General features: G+C 34.0%; 1 protein-coding gene across 3 annotated transcripts in view; it reads left to right on the top strand.

Annotated features, from left to right (window-relative positions):
• DNAJC13 (DnaJ heat shock protein family (Hsp40) member C13) overlaps positions 1-18,999 on the top strand; it is a 104,463-nt gene that overhangs the window by 12,556 nt on the left and 72,908 nt on the right. For all 3 annotated transcript variants that reach the window (XR_013994871.1, XM_081072010.1, XM_081072009.1), the window contains exons 2-6: positions 7,996-8,076; positions 14,257-14,332; positions 15,142-15,291; positions 15,774-15,815; positions 18,478-18,678. Coding sequence is in view for 2 of the 3 variants with exons in the window: in XM_081072010.1 (XP_080928136.1) it covers positions 8,009-8,076; positions 14,257-14,332; positions 15,142-15,291; positions 15,774-15,815; positions 18,478-18,678 (537 nt within the window). In the remaining variant the exon portion in view is untranslated. The remainder of the gene's footprint in view (positions 1-7,995; positions 8,077-14,256; positions 14,333-15,141; positions 15,292-15,773; positions 15,816-18,477; positions 18,679-18,999) is intronic.

Here is an 18,999-nt window from a genome sequence, read left to right as displayed (position 1 = left end):
CTGGATTTTGTCAAATGCTTTTTCTGCATTTATTGATTTGATCATATGATTTTTGTTTTCATTTTGTTTATCTGGTGTATCATGTTAATTGATTTGCAGATATTAAACCAACCTTGCATACCAGGAATAAATCTCACTTGATCGTGGTGTATGATTTTTTAAATTTATTGCTGAATTCAGTTTGCTAATATTTTGTTGAGGATGTTTGCATTTGTGTTCATGCATATTGGCCTGTAGTTTTCTTTTTTTGTAATTTTTTTGTTTGGTTTTGAAGTCAGAGTAATGGTGGCCTCATGGAATGAGCTTGGTAGCCTCCCCTTTTCTTTAATTTTTTGGAATAGTTTGAGAAGAATAGATGTTAATTCTTTTTCAATGTTTGGTAAAATTCACCTGTGAAGCTATTTTGTCCAGGACTTTTGTCTGTTGGGAGCTTGTTGATTACTGAGTCGATTTCTTTAGTAGTAATTGTTCTGTTTAGATTTTCTGTTTTTGGAAGGTTGTATGATTCTAGGAATTTATCCGTTTCTTCCAGGTTGTCCAATTTGTTGGCATATAATTGCTCGTAGTATTTTCTTAAAATTTTTTGTGTTTCCATGGTGTTCATTGTCACTTCTCTTTTATTTATTTGATTCCTTTTTTTCTTGATGAATCTGGTTAAAAGTTTATCAATTTTATTTATCTTTTCAATGAAACATCTCTTGGTGTCATTGATCTTTTGCACTGTTTTTTTAGCCTCTGTTTTATTTTTTTCCACTCTGATCTTTATAATTTCTTTCCTTCTACTCAATTTGGGCTTTGTTTGCTCTTCTTTTTCCAATTCCCTTAGACATAAAGTTAGATTATTTCAGATTTTTCTTGTTTCTTGAAGTACGCCTGCGTTGCTATGAATTTCCCTCTTAGGACTGCTTTCATTGTGTCCCATAAATTTTGGGTCATTGTGTTACCATTTTTGTTTGTCTGAAGGTATATTTTGAATTCTTCCTTGATCTCATTGTTAACCCATTCATTATTCAGTAGCATGTTATTTAGGCTCTGTGTGTTTGTTTCTTTTCCCCCTTGTTGTTCTTAAAGAAGTCCTTTTAACATATCATGGAATATTGGCTTGGCAGTAATGAATTCCTTTAGGTTTTTCTTGTCTGGGGAGCTCTTTATCTCTCCTTTGATTTTAAATGATAGCCTTGCTGGGTAGAGTAGGTCTCGGTTGTAGGTCTTTGCATTTCATCACTGAATATTTCCTGCCAGTCCTTTCTGGCCTGCAAAGTTTCTGCTGAGAAATCAGCTGATAGTCATATTGGAGCTCCCTTGTAAGTAACTAGTTGTCTTTCTCTTGCTGCTTTTAGGATTCTCTTTGTCTTTAACCTTTGGCATTTTAGTTGTAGTGTGTCTTGGTGTGGGCCTATTTGGGTTCATCTTGTGTAGGGCTCTCTGTGCTTCTTGGGCTTGAATATCCGTTTCCTGTGCTAGGTTAGGGAAGTTTTCTGTCATCATTTCTTCAGATAGGCTTTCAATTCCTTGCTCCCTCTCTTCTCCTTCTGGTCCTCCTATGATGTGAATGTTATTATACTTGATATTGTCCCAGAGGTCCCTTAAACTATGTTCTGTTTTGTTTTCTTGCCCGATGTTATATATATTTTTTTCTTTTAAATATCTTTTAGGAAAGATAAATTATAAATAATAAAATAATACCCTCATGTACTCCACCCAGAAATATGACATATTGGTATAGTTATTTTTGAATGAGCAGGTAAAAACTGAATACTGATTAAATCAATAGAACACTGTGCTTTTGAAGGTAGATATTCTGGGTGGTATACATTGACTAGTACAAGGATTGAAATTAATAGATAAAAGACTTAAAAAGGATCAAGTAGTTTAATAATGATAACTTTCCCCCAAAATGCCTTGTGATGTACAGGGGGCTGTAAGTAATTTTGAAAATAAAAGAGGTCTTAGAAATACTCAAAACAACTATTGCATGTCTGGGGTAGTGTATTTAAAGTAGTGTAATGAGTATTATGATTGCAGTTAGTAGTTTTGAGTGCTTATTGATAGTACCTTTGAGACAGGTACTATCATTCTTATTTTGTAGATGAACTGTGATTCCAGGAAGAAACTTGTGTTCCAAGTCATAAATAAATGGCAGTTATTACTAGTCTGTCTTTGGCCATAGGTAATGTTTTTAAAATTCACTACCCTTACCTTGGTGATAGATTGAATATTAAAACTACTTCAGTGTATATATTAATGTAGCCTCTTGTGCTAGTTGTTAATTAACTTTAGTGTGTGAAATAGTAGCTCTGGTATCTATACGACAGGGAGGTGTTCCAAGTCAGCCTTGCATATTGAATTCTCACTTGACCACTACGCTTGGCAGACCCTTCGATTTGCTTCCTTTCATTTTCCAGTGGTTCTCTTGAAGTTGTTCTCTCCCTTTGAATACACAGTATGAATATTCTGTTTGTTTTGAACACTTTGTTTAAAAAACATTTTAAAGCTTATCTATTGATAGAAATATTTTGACAGTTTATTTTTCAGATGGTAGAGTTTTTCACTATTGGAGCCTTCATTTTTCTTTATTTTCTTTTGCTCTGTGTTGCGTTATGACAGTTTGTTTCACTGCTTGAAATTGTGTGTTTCAAAGTTGTCTCCAACAAGAGCTTAGTCCTATTTCCAGGTGAGGATAAATAATTGGAATTAGTTCTAAATTAATCTAGGAATGTGCTGTCAAATGATAAATTTGTAATTACATAGTAAGAATGCATTTATTTTGATTTCCTAAATTTGAGGGGTGGTATGATAGCTTAGGTTAAGAATGTGGAGTGTGGAGTTAAACAGGTTGAATATAAGCCTGGGCCAACCACTTGTGAGCTGTGTGACCTTAGAGAAGTGATTTAATTTCTCTAACTCATTTTTTTTGTCGATCAAGTGGAGATAATCATACCTGTATCATGGTGTTATGGGGACAGAATGAGATAAATGTGTGGTAGAGGCCTGGCATAATAATTAATGTGATGAGTATTCAATAAAAACTAGTTGATTTTCGGACATGCCATAAATGTTTTGGTTAGGGTCACCTAGCCTTCTCAGTTTTATCGTAAGCTTTACTGAGGGTTCAAAATGGAAAAGCATTATCTTGATTTCCATTTTGAGTCTCTGCAGACACTGATAATAGCATTGAATTTATCCCTTTACGTCTGGGGTTGACTGCTACTTAGGCAAGTATCTTCTTCTTCTCTTAACCTCTCAGATATACCCCTACCTAAATATAACATGGCTGAAAGCAAGCTTTTCAGGTAGAGGAGTAATTTTTTGCCATAAAGCGCACTTCCATTTACTAGCCTTTTTATAGTGGTTATTATTCAGGATTAGATGCAGAATATTCTGCAATATCACTTGTTTCCTAAAATCGTAGAGCCAATTAACACGTGTGCTGATTTTGGCCGTAGGTACTTCTATTGACTTCCAGAGAAGTGAAGTACTTTTTAAGTTCTACATTGTATTTTTCTGTTAGCATTGTAATCCGCAGCAGGAATACAGTATTTCTTCTAACAAGCCAGGTAGGTAGTCAGTAGTTTGTTTTTTGTGTGTTGTTGTTTTTTTTTTAATTTTGAAAATTGAATTTTATCGTGATGACAGCACTTAACATGAAACCTACCCTCTTAACAGATTTTTAAGTGTACAATACAGTATTGTTAGATATATGCACAGTGCTGTACAGCAGTTGTCTAGAATTTATTCATCTTGCTTATTCCTCATTTCCGCCTCACCCCAGTCTTTGGCAGCCACCATTCTATTCTCTGCTTCTATGAGTTTGACTGTTTTAGATAATTCATAGAAAGTGGAATCATGCAGTGTTTGTCCTTCTATGGTAGCTTATTTCACTTAGCATAATGCTGGCAAGTTTCACCCATGTTGTTGCCTATTGCAGGATTTCTCTTTTAAAGGCTGAATAAATATATATATATATATATATATATATATATATAAATGTATAATTATAATATATATGGTTATAATATATATATTATGGTTATAATATATATATTATATATATATATATATAACTTTTTATTTATCCATTCATCCCTTGGTGGACATTTAGGTTGTTTCCACATCTTGGCTATTATGAATAATACTGCAGTGAATATAGGAGTGAGTGCTGTCTCTTTGAGATCCTAATTTCAGTTCTTTTGGATACCCAGAAGTTTGATTGCTGGATAATATAGTAGTTCTATTTCTAATTTTTCAAGGAACTTCCATACTGTTTTCCATTAGCAGCTGTACCATTTTGCATGCCCACCAACAGTATACAAGGGTTTCAATTTCTCTTCATCCTCACCAAAACTTGCTGTCTTTTGTTATAGACAAAAGACATCCTAACAGGTGTGAGGTGGCATCACCCTTTTGAGTTGCATTTCCTTGATAGTGACATTGAACATCTTTTCATATACATTTTGGCCAATTTGTATGTTTTCTAGTTGTTTAATTTTACATCGATGTGTTACATCTTCTCTCTCCTTCTCCTTTTATCTATTCTAACCTAAGAACTCTGGAATCTGGTGCTTTTATCAGCCCCAAGTTGATAGGTCCCCAAAAAGTTGTAGGTAAGTTTTCTTGATGTAAAACTTATTTTAACTTTCCTGCTAAAAGATTTGTTTGAATTACATATTCCCTCAAATGAGTGATACCTCTGAGATCATTCTTTAGGGTATTTTTTATTCTTAAATTTGCTTTGTTATTGTGAGATTATTTGCTTCTCTCTGCCCTCTACCCCCGCCCCAACCCCTCTGGATTTATTAGGCATCTCTTTATTCCTTCTAAGTTATACCTTAAGTTCTTTGTGGATGTCATTTAAAAATCTGTATTATTATTATTATTTATTTTTTTTATGATTTTCTTCCTCAGTTTTTTTTTTTTTTTTTTTGGTTGAGAGCCCACTGGCCCATGTGGGAATCGAACCGGCAGCCTTCGGAGTTAGGAGCATGGAGCTCTAACCGCCTGAGCCACCAGGCCGGCCCTAAAAATCTGTATTATTTTTCTCTCTCTTTCATTTTAAAGTTCCTTAATGATATAGCCAGTCTTCACTCACATGTTTTTTTCTTGTCAGGTTTCCCAAGATAGGCCTGTGGTACAGTCAGTCATTCCGGTATCTTAAATTATGGACTAGAAATCCAGACTCCACTCTTCAATACCAGCCATTCACTGTCTCTGTCCTTTTTTTTTTGAAGTGTTCCAATCTTCAGTTATAGTATATAAAGGAAAAAATATTTGTAGACCTATATTTTTGACTTTTGGGGCACATTCTCAGAGATCCTAAGTTTCATTTTAGCAATATCATTTACTACAAATGATTCCAAAGGCAGGAATAATATTTGCTGGTTTAATACCTCTTGGTTGATTCTCTGTGTTATCCCAGATACACAATCCAGAAAAAACAAACAAAAACGCAACACACCAACTAACAGGACTATATTTAGCTGTCTCTATACATACTCCGAGGAAGATGTCAGTTGACTGTTAAGAGGAATTTCCTTTCTGGTGACAATAAAGCTTTCTTTAAATGTGCTGTTACTTGTGATTCTCTTACTATTCCTCAGAGCTCGAACTGATGCTTTTCCGGAAAGTTTGACAAAACCTTATTTTGGGAGAACCTCTTAGAACGTCAGGTTTGAAGTAGCCATGGCCTTGCTGCATTTTATTTATTCATTCACATACTTACTGAATACCTGTTTTGTGTCAGTACTCTTGTAGGTTCTGGGGACAGACACACACACTATGTCTATATATATAAATCTATATCATCTATCTATCTACTTATCTGTATCTTACTGTATCTAAATAGCTTAACAGACAAACACCTTTCTCGGTATTCTGATAGGATTAGATGAATAATAAATTGCACATTGAACTAAAAAGGTGCCATGGAGGAAACAAGAGCAGGTGTCAGAGGGAATAGAGAGTATGGAATGAGGCAGGTGGTTATAATTTGAAACAAGATAGGGTAGACCTTATTTTAAAGGTGATATTTGAACACAGATTCGAAGGAGGTGAAGGTGTGAGCTATGTAGCTACGTAGAGGAAGAGTGTTCTACATAAAGTACAGAGGTCCTTACTAATGTGCTCATACAAAAACAAGTAAAAATGAAGAAAGCAATTTCAAAACGGGTGCCTTTAAAATTGTTTTTGCCACTCTGGTATATATATGCAAGAGAAATGAAAACATATTCACGCAAAACGAATGTTCAGAGCAGCGTGATTGATAATAGCCAAAAGATAGAAGCAACACATATGTCCATCAACTGATGATGGATAAACAAAATGTCATATTATGTATACAGTAGAAGGAAACTAATCCATGCCACAGTGTGGATAAACTGAAAATGTTACGCTAAGTGAAAGAAGCCAATCACAAAGACCACATCTTGTATGGTTCTTGTTATATGAGATGTCCAAAATAGGTCAGTCCATAGTGACAAAAAGTAGACTAGTGGTTGCCAGGTGCTGGGAGTGAAGGGGAATGGGGAGTGACTGCTGGCAGGCTTTCTTTTTGGGGTGATTAAAGTGTTCTAAAAATAGCAGTGTTTGTTGTAGAACTTTGAACAACCCCTGAATTGTACACTTTAAAGTGGTGAAATTTATGGTGTGTGAACTGTCTCAAAAAGCTGTTACAAAAATATTTTTTAAATAAAATGATTTTATTCTAATTATGAGAAGAATATTTGCTTATTAAAAAAATTAGACCGGTGTATAAAGATTTAAAAAAAAAAAAAAAAGAAAGAAAGGTTAAGTGAATCACAATTCCAACCATTCAGTTTGCATTATTGACACTTTGGTATGTATCTTAAAATATTTTTTAATTTTTGAGGGTAAGAAGAAATAGCCAAGTCACAAAAGAAGAAACAAATGACCATATTCATTTTAAACTTTTATTTAGTATGAAACAAATGTAGTATTTTCAAAATTTATCGTCAGTCTTTTCTTAGTAGCCAGTTTAAACAATTTATCCTGTAAACTTAGCTAAATTTAAATTTTTAATGAAATAAATGGATTCTGAATTTAATACATTTCAGGATTATAGTCAACAAACTAATCTTAAAGTACTGCATATAACATGGCTCCTCTGCATGAGGCCAGTAGGAAGCTCACAAACAGTCCTGAACTGTTCTATATCCTATTTAAGCAGTTCACTAACCAAACTGCCATAAACGTTTCTAAGCACATATTCTCTATTTCTGCAGTTGTTCTCGTTATAGGCATAGAATGGAATACCATGTAGCCTTAAAAATCATATTCTCAGAGTATTTAATTCCATGGGAAAAGGTTCCTGTTCTGTGAAAACGGGTTAAACTGTACAAATGACAATCTCAATTAAAAAAAAAACAAAAAAAACACCAAAACCTTTTTTTCCTAAATAGAAGAATGGAGACTAGAATGATTATCTTTGAATGTGAGGGTGAAAGATTATTTATGAACATTTTAGATTTCTTACCATGGACATGCATTACTTTTATAATGAGAATATTGTAATTTTTAAGTTGTCTTATTTACAATAGGTTCCCTTTAAAGTGACAGTGGCAGCAAAATGGTTGGCACTTAGCAACTCAAAAACAACCTTTTCATGTTGGTTTGACACTTGGTGAACATTTTCAGGTGCCTCTTCTGTGCCAAGGCATTGTTTGGCAATGTGAGATTTAAAGATTCATTTACTTTAACATTTCTTATTAGAGTCTCTTAACTTGGGATGTTAACAGAGGGCAATTTTTGCCCTCAGGAAACCCAGTGCAGTGGAGGAGAGCAGGCAATTACAATATGGTGGCTGTGACAAATAGGCAATGGACATTCCCAGTCCTTGAAAACCCAGTCCTTGAAAACCTAGAAGAAATTGTGCCTTAAGATCACTACCACATGGCAGGTTATGATAGTCTGGGATGGAAGATTCAGGAAAAACTCTAAGGATGACATTGTACTAAGTTCATGCATATTTTTCTTTTCTAGGTTTCAGCACAAAATGAACATAATTAGGGAAAATAAGGATTTGGCCTGTTTCTACACAACAAAACATTCATGGAGGGGAAAGTAAGTATTTCTGTTGGTTTTAGTTTCCTGTGATCTATAAAGTATCATTTTAAACATTACTCCATCAATGTGTTGAGTAGAGCCCCACAACTCAGTAATAACCATTCAGCCCGTCTGCTCTGAAAAGCATATGTGCATATTTTAAATGCAAATGCTGCATTTAGAATAAATTGTTCTTTTTTTCTTTTGACACTTCTGGCTCTCTGTATCTGTGCTGGGAAGGAGTTTAGTAAGAATTAAAAGTAACAATTAAAAGTAAACCAATTATCCACCCTGTTGGATGCTATCCATTAATGATGTAGCAGAGTGTTAACGCCACAACTGAATCGCCCAGAGACCAGCCGTGTGTGAGCCACACATTCTCATACCCATTTGACTGTCCGAGGAAACAGGCCAACAGTGCATTTTGTAATCGTTCTTTAGGCTTGTAATGAAGCTTAAAAATTGGGCTTGACCTTTTCTTTTCCTTGGGAGGGGCTAGTGACATTGTTTAGTAGTTTACCTATCAGACCATGGTGTAGATGCTTGTTTCTTTTTTATAAAATGGATGGTAATTCCTGCCCCTCAAATTGCTGGAAAGATTAAATGACATGATAATAGAATATGTGAGGGTTTTAAAACTATGCCTTAAATACAGTGAGTATTCAATGAATGGCACCTGTTGAGCACTAAAACAAAGTTTAGTCTCTGGTCCTTTTGAATAGCAATAAGTAGCATGAGTGTGCCACACTTCGACAAATAGGTGACCGCTTCAGATGAGGCCTCAGGTAGATAAAACATGAGCTGGGCACAAAGCCAATAAGTAGTTTTTTATTCTTTTCATTTTTTAGGTAATATTGTGGTAGCTTCTTAGAATGGTGCAATATCTGAATTCTGTAGTGTTTCTGGTTTGCAGTAGCAAACTGACTATAATTTTGAAAGATTTGAGTGTTTAATTTTCTTTCCTTTTAGTTTAGTAGCTCAATTGTATGAGTTCCTAAATTAACATAATTGTTACCCTTGTAGAATACTAGTAATGAAATTTTTACTTCAGTTAATTTCATTGAGCGAAGAAAACTAGCGTATCCAGGGTACTATGAGTCGCTTTAGTTCTTTGAAGCAGCCTTAAAAAACTTGTATATTTAAGTGATTCTTTCTCCTCAAGTGGTAGATTGCTCGGATCATCATAATATAACTTCTGTTTTTAATATAATTATAGCATTCATTCCAAAGAACAAACTTACTGCAATACTTTTTGCTTTGTGAGCTTGTCAGTAATCGTGATCATCTGGAAAATTTTTTTAATGTTCTTAGAAAGTAGTGACTGAGACAGCCCTTTTTTTTGTAATAATTTGGAGAAGAATTATTTCTGTGCTCTCAGCACAATTCCTTGCTTCCATCATTCATACCTTGAAACTTTTTGTTTTTATAATAGCTTTTGTAAGATATAATTTACATAACATAAAATTCATCCTTTTAAAAGGTACAATTTAGTGGTTTTATTATACTGTAGGGTTGTGAACCATATTGTAAAGTTCTCAGAACACTTTCATAACCACCCTAAAAAAATCTCCTCTAAAATATTAGCAATTACTTCCCTTTTCCCCTCTCCCCAGCATCTGGCAGTTGCTAATCTACTTTCTGTCTCTGGATTTCTTTATTTAGGACATCTCATATAACTGGAATCATATAAGATATACGGCCTTTTGTGACTGACTTCTTTAACTTAACATAATGTTTTCAAGGTTCATCCTTGTAGCATGTATCAGTGCTTCATTTCTTTTTATTGCCAGATGATCTATTGTATGGATAAACCACATTTTGTGTATCCATTCACCACTTGATGGACATTTTATTTTTCCACTTTTTTACTATTATGAATAATGCTGCTATAAATATTCATGTACAAGTTTATGGGTAAAGCTATACTTCAAATCTCTTGGGTATACATGGAATTGATGTTATATGGAGTTATGTAGTGTTACAAGGTAAATCTGTGTTTCACTTTTTGAGGAAGAGCCAAACTGTTTTCCAAAATGGCTGCATCATTTTACAGTCCTACCATCAGTATATGAGGATTCCCTTTTCTCCACATCCTTACCAATACTCGTTATTCTCTGTCTTAATTTTAACCATCATAGTGGGTATGAAGTGGTACCTTGTAGTTTTGATTTGCATTTCCCTTATGACTAAGATATTGAGTATTTTTTGATGTGCTTCTTGGCCATTTGTGTATTTTTCATGAAATGTCTATTCAAATCATTTACCCATTTTTTAATTGGGTTGTCTTTTTATTGTTGAGATGTAGGAGTTCTTGATACAGTCTAGATACAAGTCCTTAATCAGATAGATGATTTGCATATATTTTCTCCTGTGGGTTGTCTTTTCACTTTCTTGATGGTATCCTTTGAAGCACAGTTATAAGTTTTGATGAAATCCAATTTATCTATTTTTTTTCTTTTGCCATTTGTGCTTCTGGTGTCATATTATCTAATAAGCCATTACCTAATCTAAGGTCTCAAAGATTTACTCCTGTGTTTTCTTCTAAGAGGTTTTTTTTATGGTTTGATTTGGGTTAATTTTGTATATAGTATGAATTAGGCATCCTGCTTCATACTTTTGCATGTGGATATCCAGTTGTCCCAGCACTATTTATTGAAAAGATTATTCTTTGTCCATTGAGTTGTTTTGACATCCTCGTGAAAAAGCAGTTGACCATAAATATAAGTGTAAAAGTTTATTCCTGAATTCTCAATTCTATTCCGTTGACCTCTATGCCTGTCCTTATGCCAGTACCAAACTGTCTTGATTACTATAGTTTTGTACTGTTAGGAAGTTTGAGGATCCAGCTTTGTTCATTTTCAAGATTAGTTTGGCTGTCCTTGGTCTCTTGCATTTTAATATGAATTTTAGAGTCAGCTAGTCCGTTTTACAAAAAAAGGCAACTGGGATTTTGATAGCTATTGCATTGAATTTGTAGATTAATTGGGGGAATATTATCACCTTAACAACATTAATTCTTCTGATCCATGAACATGGGATGTCTTTCCATTTATTTAGATCTTTTTAAAAATTTCTTTCAACAGTGTTTTTGTTGTTTTCACAAATACATACCTTGAAGCTTTTAACTTCTTAAAGGTCCTACATTTTCCAGATAGTGATTGTTATTTTATTAGGCCATGCCATTATGTAGCACTGAAACTTTTATTATACTTAACCTATTTTATGTGGCCATTTCTAATCTAAGTTTAAAGTATTTCTTCTCAGTCCTAATGTAAAAAATAAATGGCCAATGTTAAAAATTTTCTGTTGTTTCAGAGTTTCTAATTGAACCCTCTTTCTAGAAACAGGTCTGTATACAACAAATTTTGCATAAATTTTGGGAATTTAGGGCCTCTATTTTAAGAGGCTCCATATCCATATATAAGTATATATATTATAATATATATACATATGTGTAATATACATATATATTCAATATACACATGCACACTCACACAGCCAAACAAAATGTATACACATTTTAAGAAAGGAAAAAACTTTATTACGCGGATGGTAGCCACTTTGAGCACCTCTTGTAATTGCAGAAGTCAAACATGACTTGTATTCATCTTTTGTCACCAGTATATATTGAATATTACAATTTTAGTACAGTTTTTTCCTTTCTTAAAATTTGTATACATTTTTTAGCACTGTGTGTGTGTGTGTGTGTGTGTGTGTGTGTGTGTGTATTCCTAATCCAACCCCAACATTTCAGCAATATATTATTGGTAGTGGAAGTAAAGATGAATATTTTTCTTTCTTTTAATATGCCTAAATTAAGATAACTCCTCCAGATATTTCCCTTGTCAACAAAAGTAATTTCAAGGCCAAAGAAAGGTTTAAAGAGTTCATTTGAGCCAAGGTTTGGGGCCAGTCTTGAAAGAGAAATCTCAAAGGATTGAGAAAATGCTCTAGGGAGTGGGTACCTGTTTTGCAGTTTATTTTATACATTAGAATCGAAAGAGAAGATATAAGAAAAGGTTACATGAAATTCATTGGTGGTAAATTAGGGAGGTGGGAGAAAGTAAAGCAGGGAAATTTCTAGGACTGGATAAAAAGTAAAATGGAGAGATACATACTTCTTTTGCATTGATGGCTGCAGGATAGTTAACATTTAACATCCATAGTTTACAGCGGTGTGCAGGTAAAAGATAATAAAGAAGAGTGTTGGGGATGTCTTGCTGGGTACCAGGGATGTTTATCTTTGAAGGTCTGGAAAAGAGATCATTTTAACATTTTCACTATGTTATTCTAGGTGCACAAAAACAATGGATATGGCTTGCTTAAGGTAGAGGTTAATCAGTCGTATAGGCCTTAGGCTGTGATTTCCCATCATAACCTGCCCAGTTAGGAATTTTTTATGATCAAAACATCGCTTATGATTACTTTCAGTTGTTGAGCTTCTCAGGCTCGCCAGCATAGCCCCTTTTTTGTTCATACCCTTGAGGATATTCATGTGACCCATTTTATTTTTCCTTTGTAATAGTTTTCATGGGTCTCACTTTGTAGCCACTACTTGTGCACTTAGTAATTCAGGTCTGTTCACCATCAACATAGACTCTGAGCTTGCAAAGTAGCCTTTTTTCTATGCCTCCATTTCCCACTTGTAAAGCACATAATTAAATTGTTTATCCTGGAATGGAGAGTAGATTTCAGGGGTAAAAAGCACTTTTCTTTCACAAAGAAGCAGTTTCCTTTTTGGCCTAAGCAAGCCATTTCCGATAGGAAGGAAGAGACACACGTTTCAGTTAAAGCAGCAGTGCAGATTCATTGTGGAAAACTTCAGAGTAATGTTGAAAACACAGGTTCTTAATTTTTTCTGGGTGGAAATTATAAGTAAAATCTATCTGTGGATCACTTTAATATTTTCATATGTTTATTGTAGCAAATGCTCTGAATTTAAGAGTAGTGTTTTAGTATTTGAGCAGGATTTTAACTTCAGTACGTTGGGATGTGTGATCAATCTATGAAATTCAATGGCAGATGCCCACATTCATAGATAGTCTGACTAATTCCTAGTTAGAGGAAATTGAGAGAAGAGTTGAGGGAAAATGAAACTGGTGAATTTCTGAGACCTTTCTTGTAAGTAGGAACAGAATTCTTCCAGAGAAGAGATAATCTTCTCTTTAGCTGCCTGGCGTTTACACACCTCACCACCTCTGATAACCCCAGGAATCCTGAGTGAGTTTGTTTTTTTTTCACCATTGCTTTATTGACCCTAGCTCTTGACCTTGCCAGCTTCTAAACCTTAGATAAGTCTATACTGAATTCTTTTTGTGTTTTCTTGGTGTAACTCTTAGTGATTATTATCAGGCCATCTGGGATTTGAACGTCTTTTACCCAGAAGTGCAAATAGTATCACATCTGCTTTGTAGGAATTTTATATTTTATACGCAATGTTGTTTTAAAAGCCAGATCCCGCAGCAAAGGTAGTCTTTTCAACACATGATGCTGGAACACTTGGACCTTACATGCAAATTTTTCTAATGCAGTTTAACTTTTTTCATTATGAATTCTTCTCTCTTCTAAAGGATTACTGATACCCAAATGTTTTTTCTCCTTGAGATGTTACTTTAAGTGACGGAAGCGAAGTGAGAAGTGAAAATTGCTTGTCTGTGGTATAGGCTTCCTACTTCCATAAAATTGCAACACTTAAAAATGTAATAGGTAGTAGTTGCTTAAGTAGAAATGGTTAAGATTCCAGAATATGGCTCTGACTGACCAGTTGCAGGTCATAGCTGTTCCTTCCTTTGTGTCATGGTTTTGTTAAAAGGATATTTTGAAAGAATTAGTAGTGTGCAGTGTCTTTTTTTTTTTTTTCAATAGAAACGTTCCTTTTAGAATCTTGGGATCCTCACGTAGTGCTTTGCTAACTTCGTGTACACTAATAACACAGGATTGCTTGTATAGATAACACTTTTCTACTTAAGGATCTTACTAGTTCACAGGAAAATGAATGGTGGGTGGGTTTTAATGCCAACAACATTTCAGAGCATTAAAAAAAAGTGAGAATATACAACTAAGCTACATTTAGTCACTATTAATCAACTAACACATTTCTATTTATTGAAATTCCTTTTGTGTTGATATCATATATAATTTCTTACAAAATGTTTCTTTCATTTAAGACTAAATTTAAGTACTTGTTTTTCTTTGTAGGTATAAGCGTGTCTTTTCAGTTGGAACCCATGCGATTACTACATATAATCCCAATACTTTAGAAGTAACAAATCAGGTAATCAAGTTAGATGTTAGGTGTTTGAACACCATTTGAATTTTAAAAGCCAGGATATGACCCGTAACTCCCTGGCCTGAAATCAGTACCTTAGGTTAGAAATATAAAATCTGAGAGAGATTGATATACTTATATAATTCTCAATGCTTGGACTAAAAATAAATAAAGGGGGGTGGTAAGAAAATGTGCTTACTTCTTGGCTCTAAATGGTATAAGTTTTTGATATATTAGTGTAGATTGTAGCCATCTGTTTTGTGTAAAGTTGGTAAATTAGTTCTTTATAATTTTAAAGGCTGTGTTACTTTAGTACAGGCATACATAAATAACAAGTGCAATCTCAAGTATAATGGTTGGAACATACTTGTCATTGAAGTAGGATTACTGATTATAAAGTCAAGACTAACCTGAATATGGATAAGTAAACATTTATATACTAGTTTATTTTAATTGTAAATTCAGCATCTTTTACAGATTTGGTTTTTATTTTTATTTTTAACAGATTTGCAAGTAATCATAAAATTTTATTTCCCAATTCGTTTTACTTCTGTATGTTTTAATTGCTTTGGATTAATGTCATTAATCATTAAAATTGGAATACAGATAGGATTTTTTTTTATCGTTGTCTCTCATGACTGAAAACCTTTAAAAGAAATTGTTATAGAAGTATTGTAGGACATAACTTCTTTTAGACGTCAGTATTGTAAAATTTTTCTCATTTAATCAGTGATTGTGAAATTAAAGTAGTGGAAGTAATTGTTGCATTTCATTATATTATAGCACCAGTTTAAAGAATTCCTTTCTTTCGTTAGTGGCCTTATGGAGACATTTGCAGCATTAGCCCTGTTGGAAAAGGACAAGGAACAGAGTTCAACCTCACATTTCGTAAAGGCAGTGGAAAAAAGTCAGAAACTTTAAAATTTTCTACAGAGCACAGAACAGAACTTCTTACAGAAGCATTGGTAAGAACAGTTCCATGTTAATAAACTAAATTTCTTTCTTCTGTTTTAAATGAAACAGTTTTTTGAAGTATAGGTATTAATGTTCAGAGCCTCTGTTCCCACTATGCTTGTTTTTCCCTTAATGACCTTTAACTTGACACTGTGAAACTTGTACTTACCTCTAACTGAAAGACTGGAAAATCCTGTGTATTTGATAGTTTTTAGTCTTTTTAAGTGTATTTACAGAACAAAGCAGTTACATGTTTAATTAATCTATCTTGTTTTTCAATAAAATTCCAGAATTTTAAAATAGAAAAATAGAATTTTAAAATAGAAAAATAGAAACACTTTCTATTAAATATCCTTAAACTATAACTTTGATCATATTTTTTAGATATCAGGGTTACCAAGTTGGGATTTTACTTGCTTTGGGTAGAAAGGACAGCTCTATGATTTTGCCCTACAAGTCTATTGCCATTAACTGTAGTTGTTTTTTCTTTCAGAGATTTAGAACTGATTTTTCAGAAGGAAAAATCACAGGAAGGGCAAGTATTTAACGTTTATTAATATCTATTTTTATTTATTCAAATGTTGCCTTTTATTGTAAAAATCATTTTATGATCTGTGTGTTCCTTTTCTGACAAAGCTAAAGGGAATAAAGGAAACATAACTTTGATGTCTCCTGAGACTGCGTCATAGATGAATGTAGTTTAACAGGAAACGCGGATATGAGGAATTAGGTTATGACTGTTAATGCTGATAGTTGGGAAAAGTCTTCAGAGAACTATGGAGCATTAAAAACAAGGCTGTCACTGTTCAGGTGTCTATTCAGTATTCTAAACAGCAACAGTAAACACTGCACTGCTGATAAGACTTGTTGGAACATGCAGTAGTAGTTTGGTGTAGGAGTGTCCTATGGCAGGAGTATTAAAGTTGTAAGGTTTGGGTGGATCGAAACTGTCTTACTATATGTTATTGCACTGCATCTGGCTGGTAATGAAGTTTCACGAGGTGTACTGACAATTTTGAGGAAGTCATGGTTACTTAGTTAGAATCTTCTTAACTTTCCCAAGGCTTTTTCTAGTCATGTTACAGCAGCATTTAAATGAAATCAGAGATTTCTAGGGGAACTGGCAATTTATTGAGTGTATGCTTTTTTCATTCCCTTGAAATACTGAGGTTTTTTTCCATGAGAAGGTATGCTGTTACGATTGAGGGATTGGAGAGGGCAGAATAATAACTAAACTCATAGCACTGTTCAGAAATCTGGCTTCTGGGAAAAGGCAGGAACTGAATTTTGACGTGCTGGCAGTACCATTCCCCTGTCATTTTCAAGCTCTCATCCTTTCTATGGATGTTCTACTGCTTATTTCAGCATCCCAGAAGCCTTACTGACTTCACTCAGGCAATTGGCTGGTTGTCCAAGAGCCATTTGAAATAGTTCAATGGCATTTGGTGAGCTGCTTATTTCTTGTTGCTGTTAAGCCACAGACAAATTTCTGTAAGTCATAATTTGGTATGCTTATTTTAATTATTTTATGTTACCAGGTGAGTTTTCTGTATATCTCATCTGTTTGGAAAACAACTACTTTACCGATTTTGTTTATAAGCTTCCCTTTGTATCAGTTAAACAGTTTAACACTTCAAAACTTTTGGTGGAAACAATGTCTCTAGAAGATTTCCTAAAGGACGGTGTACCTGATTCTATATCGGAATTAAGTGGTATTGCCTTCACCCCCAGATGCCGTGCTGGCTAAACAACACTCTTGCATTCATTGAATTTGGCCCTCAGACCTTCAAAATTGCCCCTAGATGTCCTCTAAATCAGGGTCTTTCAAGTCTCTTTCTTGGCCTCCACAATTCTGAGAGATAATGATGTGTTGCTATTGGGCATATCTCATTTTGACAGTTGATTATCTGCAGGGAGGAATGGAGAATATCCTGCAGAGTGGGTTGGGGGCATGTAAATAGGCATAGTTTGGGAAAGCGCCACCGTGTTTTGTGGCTTCCCTTCTACCCACACTCTTGGAGAGGTATGGCCCTGCCCCATCCTTTAGTTCCAAATCCAGGCTCTAAATACATCCTTTTGTCTTTCTGCAGAATTCCGTTTATGGAACTATAGTTTGTGTGATGCCATCAATCAGTAATGCTGTGGGACTTGATGGTGATTTGATTCTGTGAACCTCATAGCTGGGTTTAGTGTTGGGATATTAGTGGAGGTGTTTATGATTTAATGCTTTACTCTCTTTAATGAAATCCCACAAGAGAATTTCTCTCTTATTTCAGTATTAGAAATAGTTGTAGTCTTGAGCCACCAGTTTATTTTTACCTTAGGAGTCATGTAACTGGCCATGTTTTCCTCTTCATATTGATGGGTAGGAAACTTCGTGGACTTTTAAGTGGGCAAAGGGATATTCATTTCACATCTGACACTTTGTTATCCTTGTATTCTCCTTGCCTATTTTAAATTATTTTTTTCTGTATCATATAATTTTGTTTAGCTGCCCCAACGAAACCCTTTTTTTTTTTAATATGAATTTAAAACTGAGTAGTAAATGAGTGTTGACAATTCTAATCATTCCTGATATTAGGTACTTTAATTTACAAAAGAATGCTATGGTCTAAATAGAATTTTATTTGCTAATGAGATCTCAAGATAATTTTTCATTGGTATGATTAGAAAAGCCTAATGTCAGAACTGAGGCTTCAGCTTTTTTGTGTCTGTAGAAATAAAATCTATATTAATATACTGAACTAGCTAGCTTAGATTGTTTAAATTGAATACTGTAACTTCCCCAAAATGTGACTTAGCTTTTTCTGGATCTAACTTAATTAAAAGAATCTATCAAGAATAGTTGAAATCTTTTTTCCAGTAAACCTTTCAGAATAACGTTTCTATTGAGTATTTCCTTTGTTTTTCTTTTTATAAATTTGCATAAGAGTAACTTAAAATTGTTTTACAAAATATTGTAACCCAAAACTTTGTTAATTTAAAAAGGACATATCACCTTCAGAGTGAACACTCTTAATTAAATAAGCAAAAACTTCCAAATAGCTAAAATTAATGTTTTTAACCATTTGGATAGTAACTCTAAATATTTATAGTATTGTTTAGATTTTTCATTGTTTCAGCAGTGACTGGTACATTAAATGTAACATTATGGCAAGTGTATACATGAACCTACAATTATTATTTTTTTTCTCTAGAGATATAACTGCTATAAGCATCACTGGAGTGATACAAGAAAACCTGTCATTTTGGAAGTAACTCCTGGAGGCTTTGATCAAATTAATCCTGCAACTAACAGAGTCCTCTGTTCCTATGACTATAGAAATATTGAAGGCTTTGTAGATCTCTCTGATTATCAGGGAGGGTTTTGTATACTTTATGGAGGATTTAGTAGATTGGTAAGTACTGTTTTTAAAAAGTCATTTAAAAAGGAACATGACCATTTGAAGGAAAGCAGAGTTTTTATACTTCATTTTGAAATTTCATGTGAGTCCTTTGGGAGGAAGTATGGTATTAAGAGTTCAGGCTTTGGTATCAAAGAGCTTGAATTCCAATTTGCAGCTCTTTAAAATGAGGAGTCATAGGTTGTTGTTGTTTTTTGAGGATCAGGTGAGATTATATAAAAAGTTTGGCACAGTGGATGGCATAGTGTTCAATAAATAGTAGTTAGAATTGTTTATTATTATTAATGTCTTACCTGACAGTTTGTAAGCGTCCTT

This window comes from Rhinolophus hipposideros (assembly GCF_964194185.1).
Source record: "Rhinolophus hipposideros genome assembly, chromosome: 14".
NCBI lineage: Eukaryota > Metazoa > Chordata > Mammalia > Chiroptera > Rhinolophidae > Rhinolophus > Rhinolophus hipposideros.
This window is presented reverse-complemented; position numbering and strand designations above follow the sequence as displayed.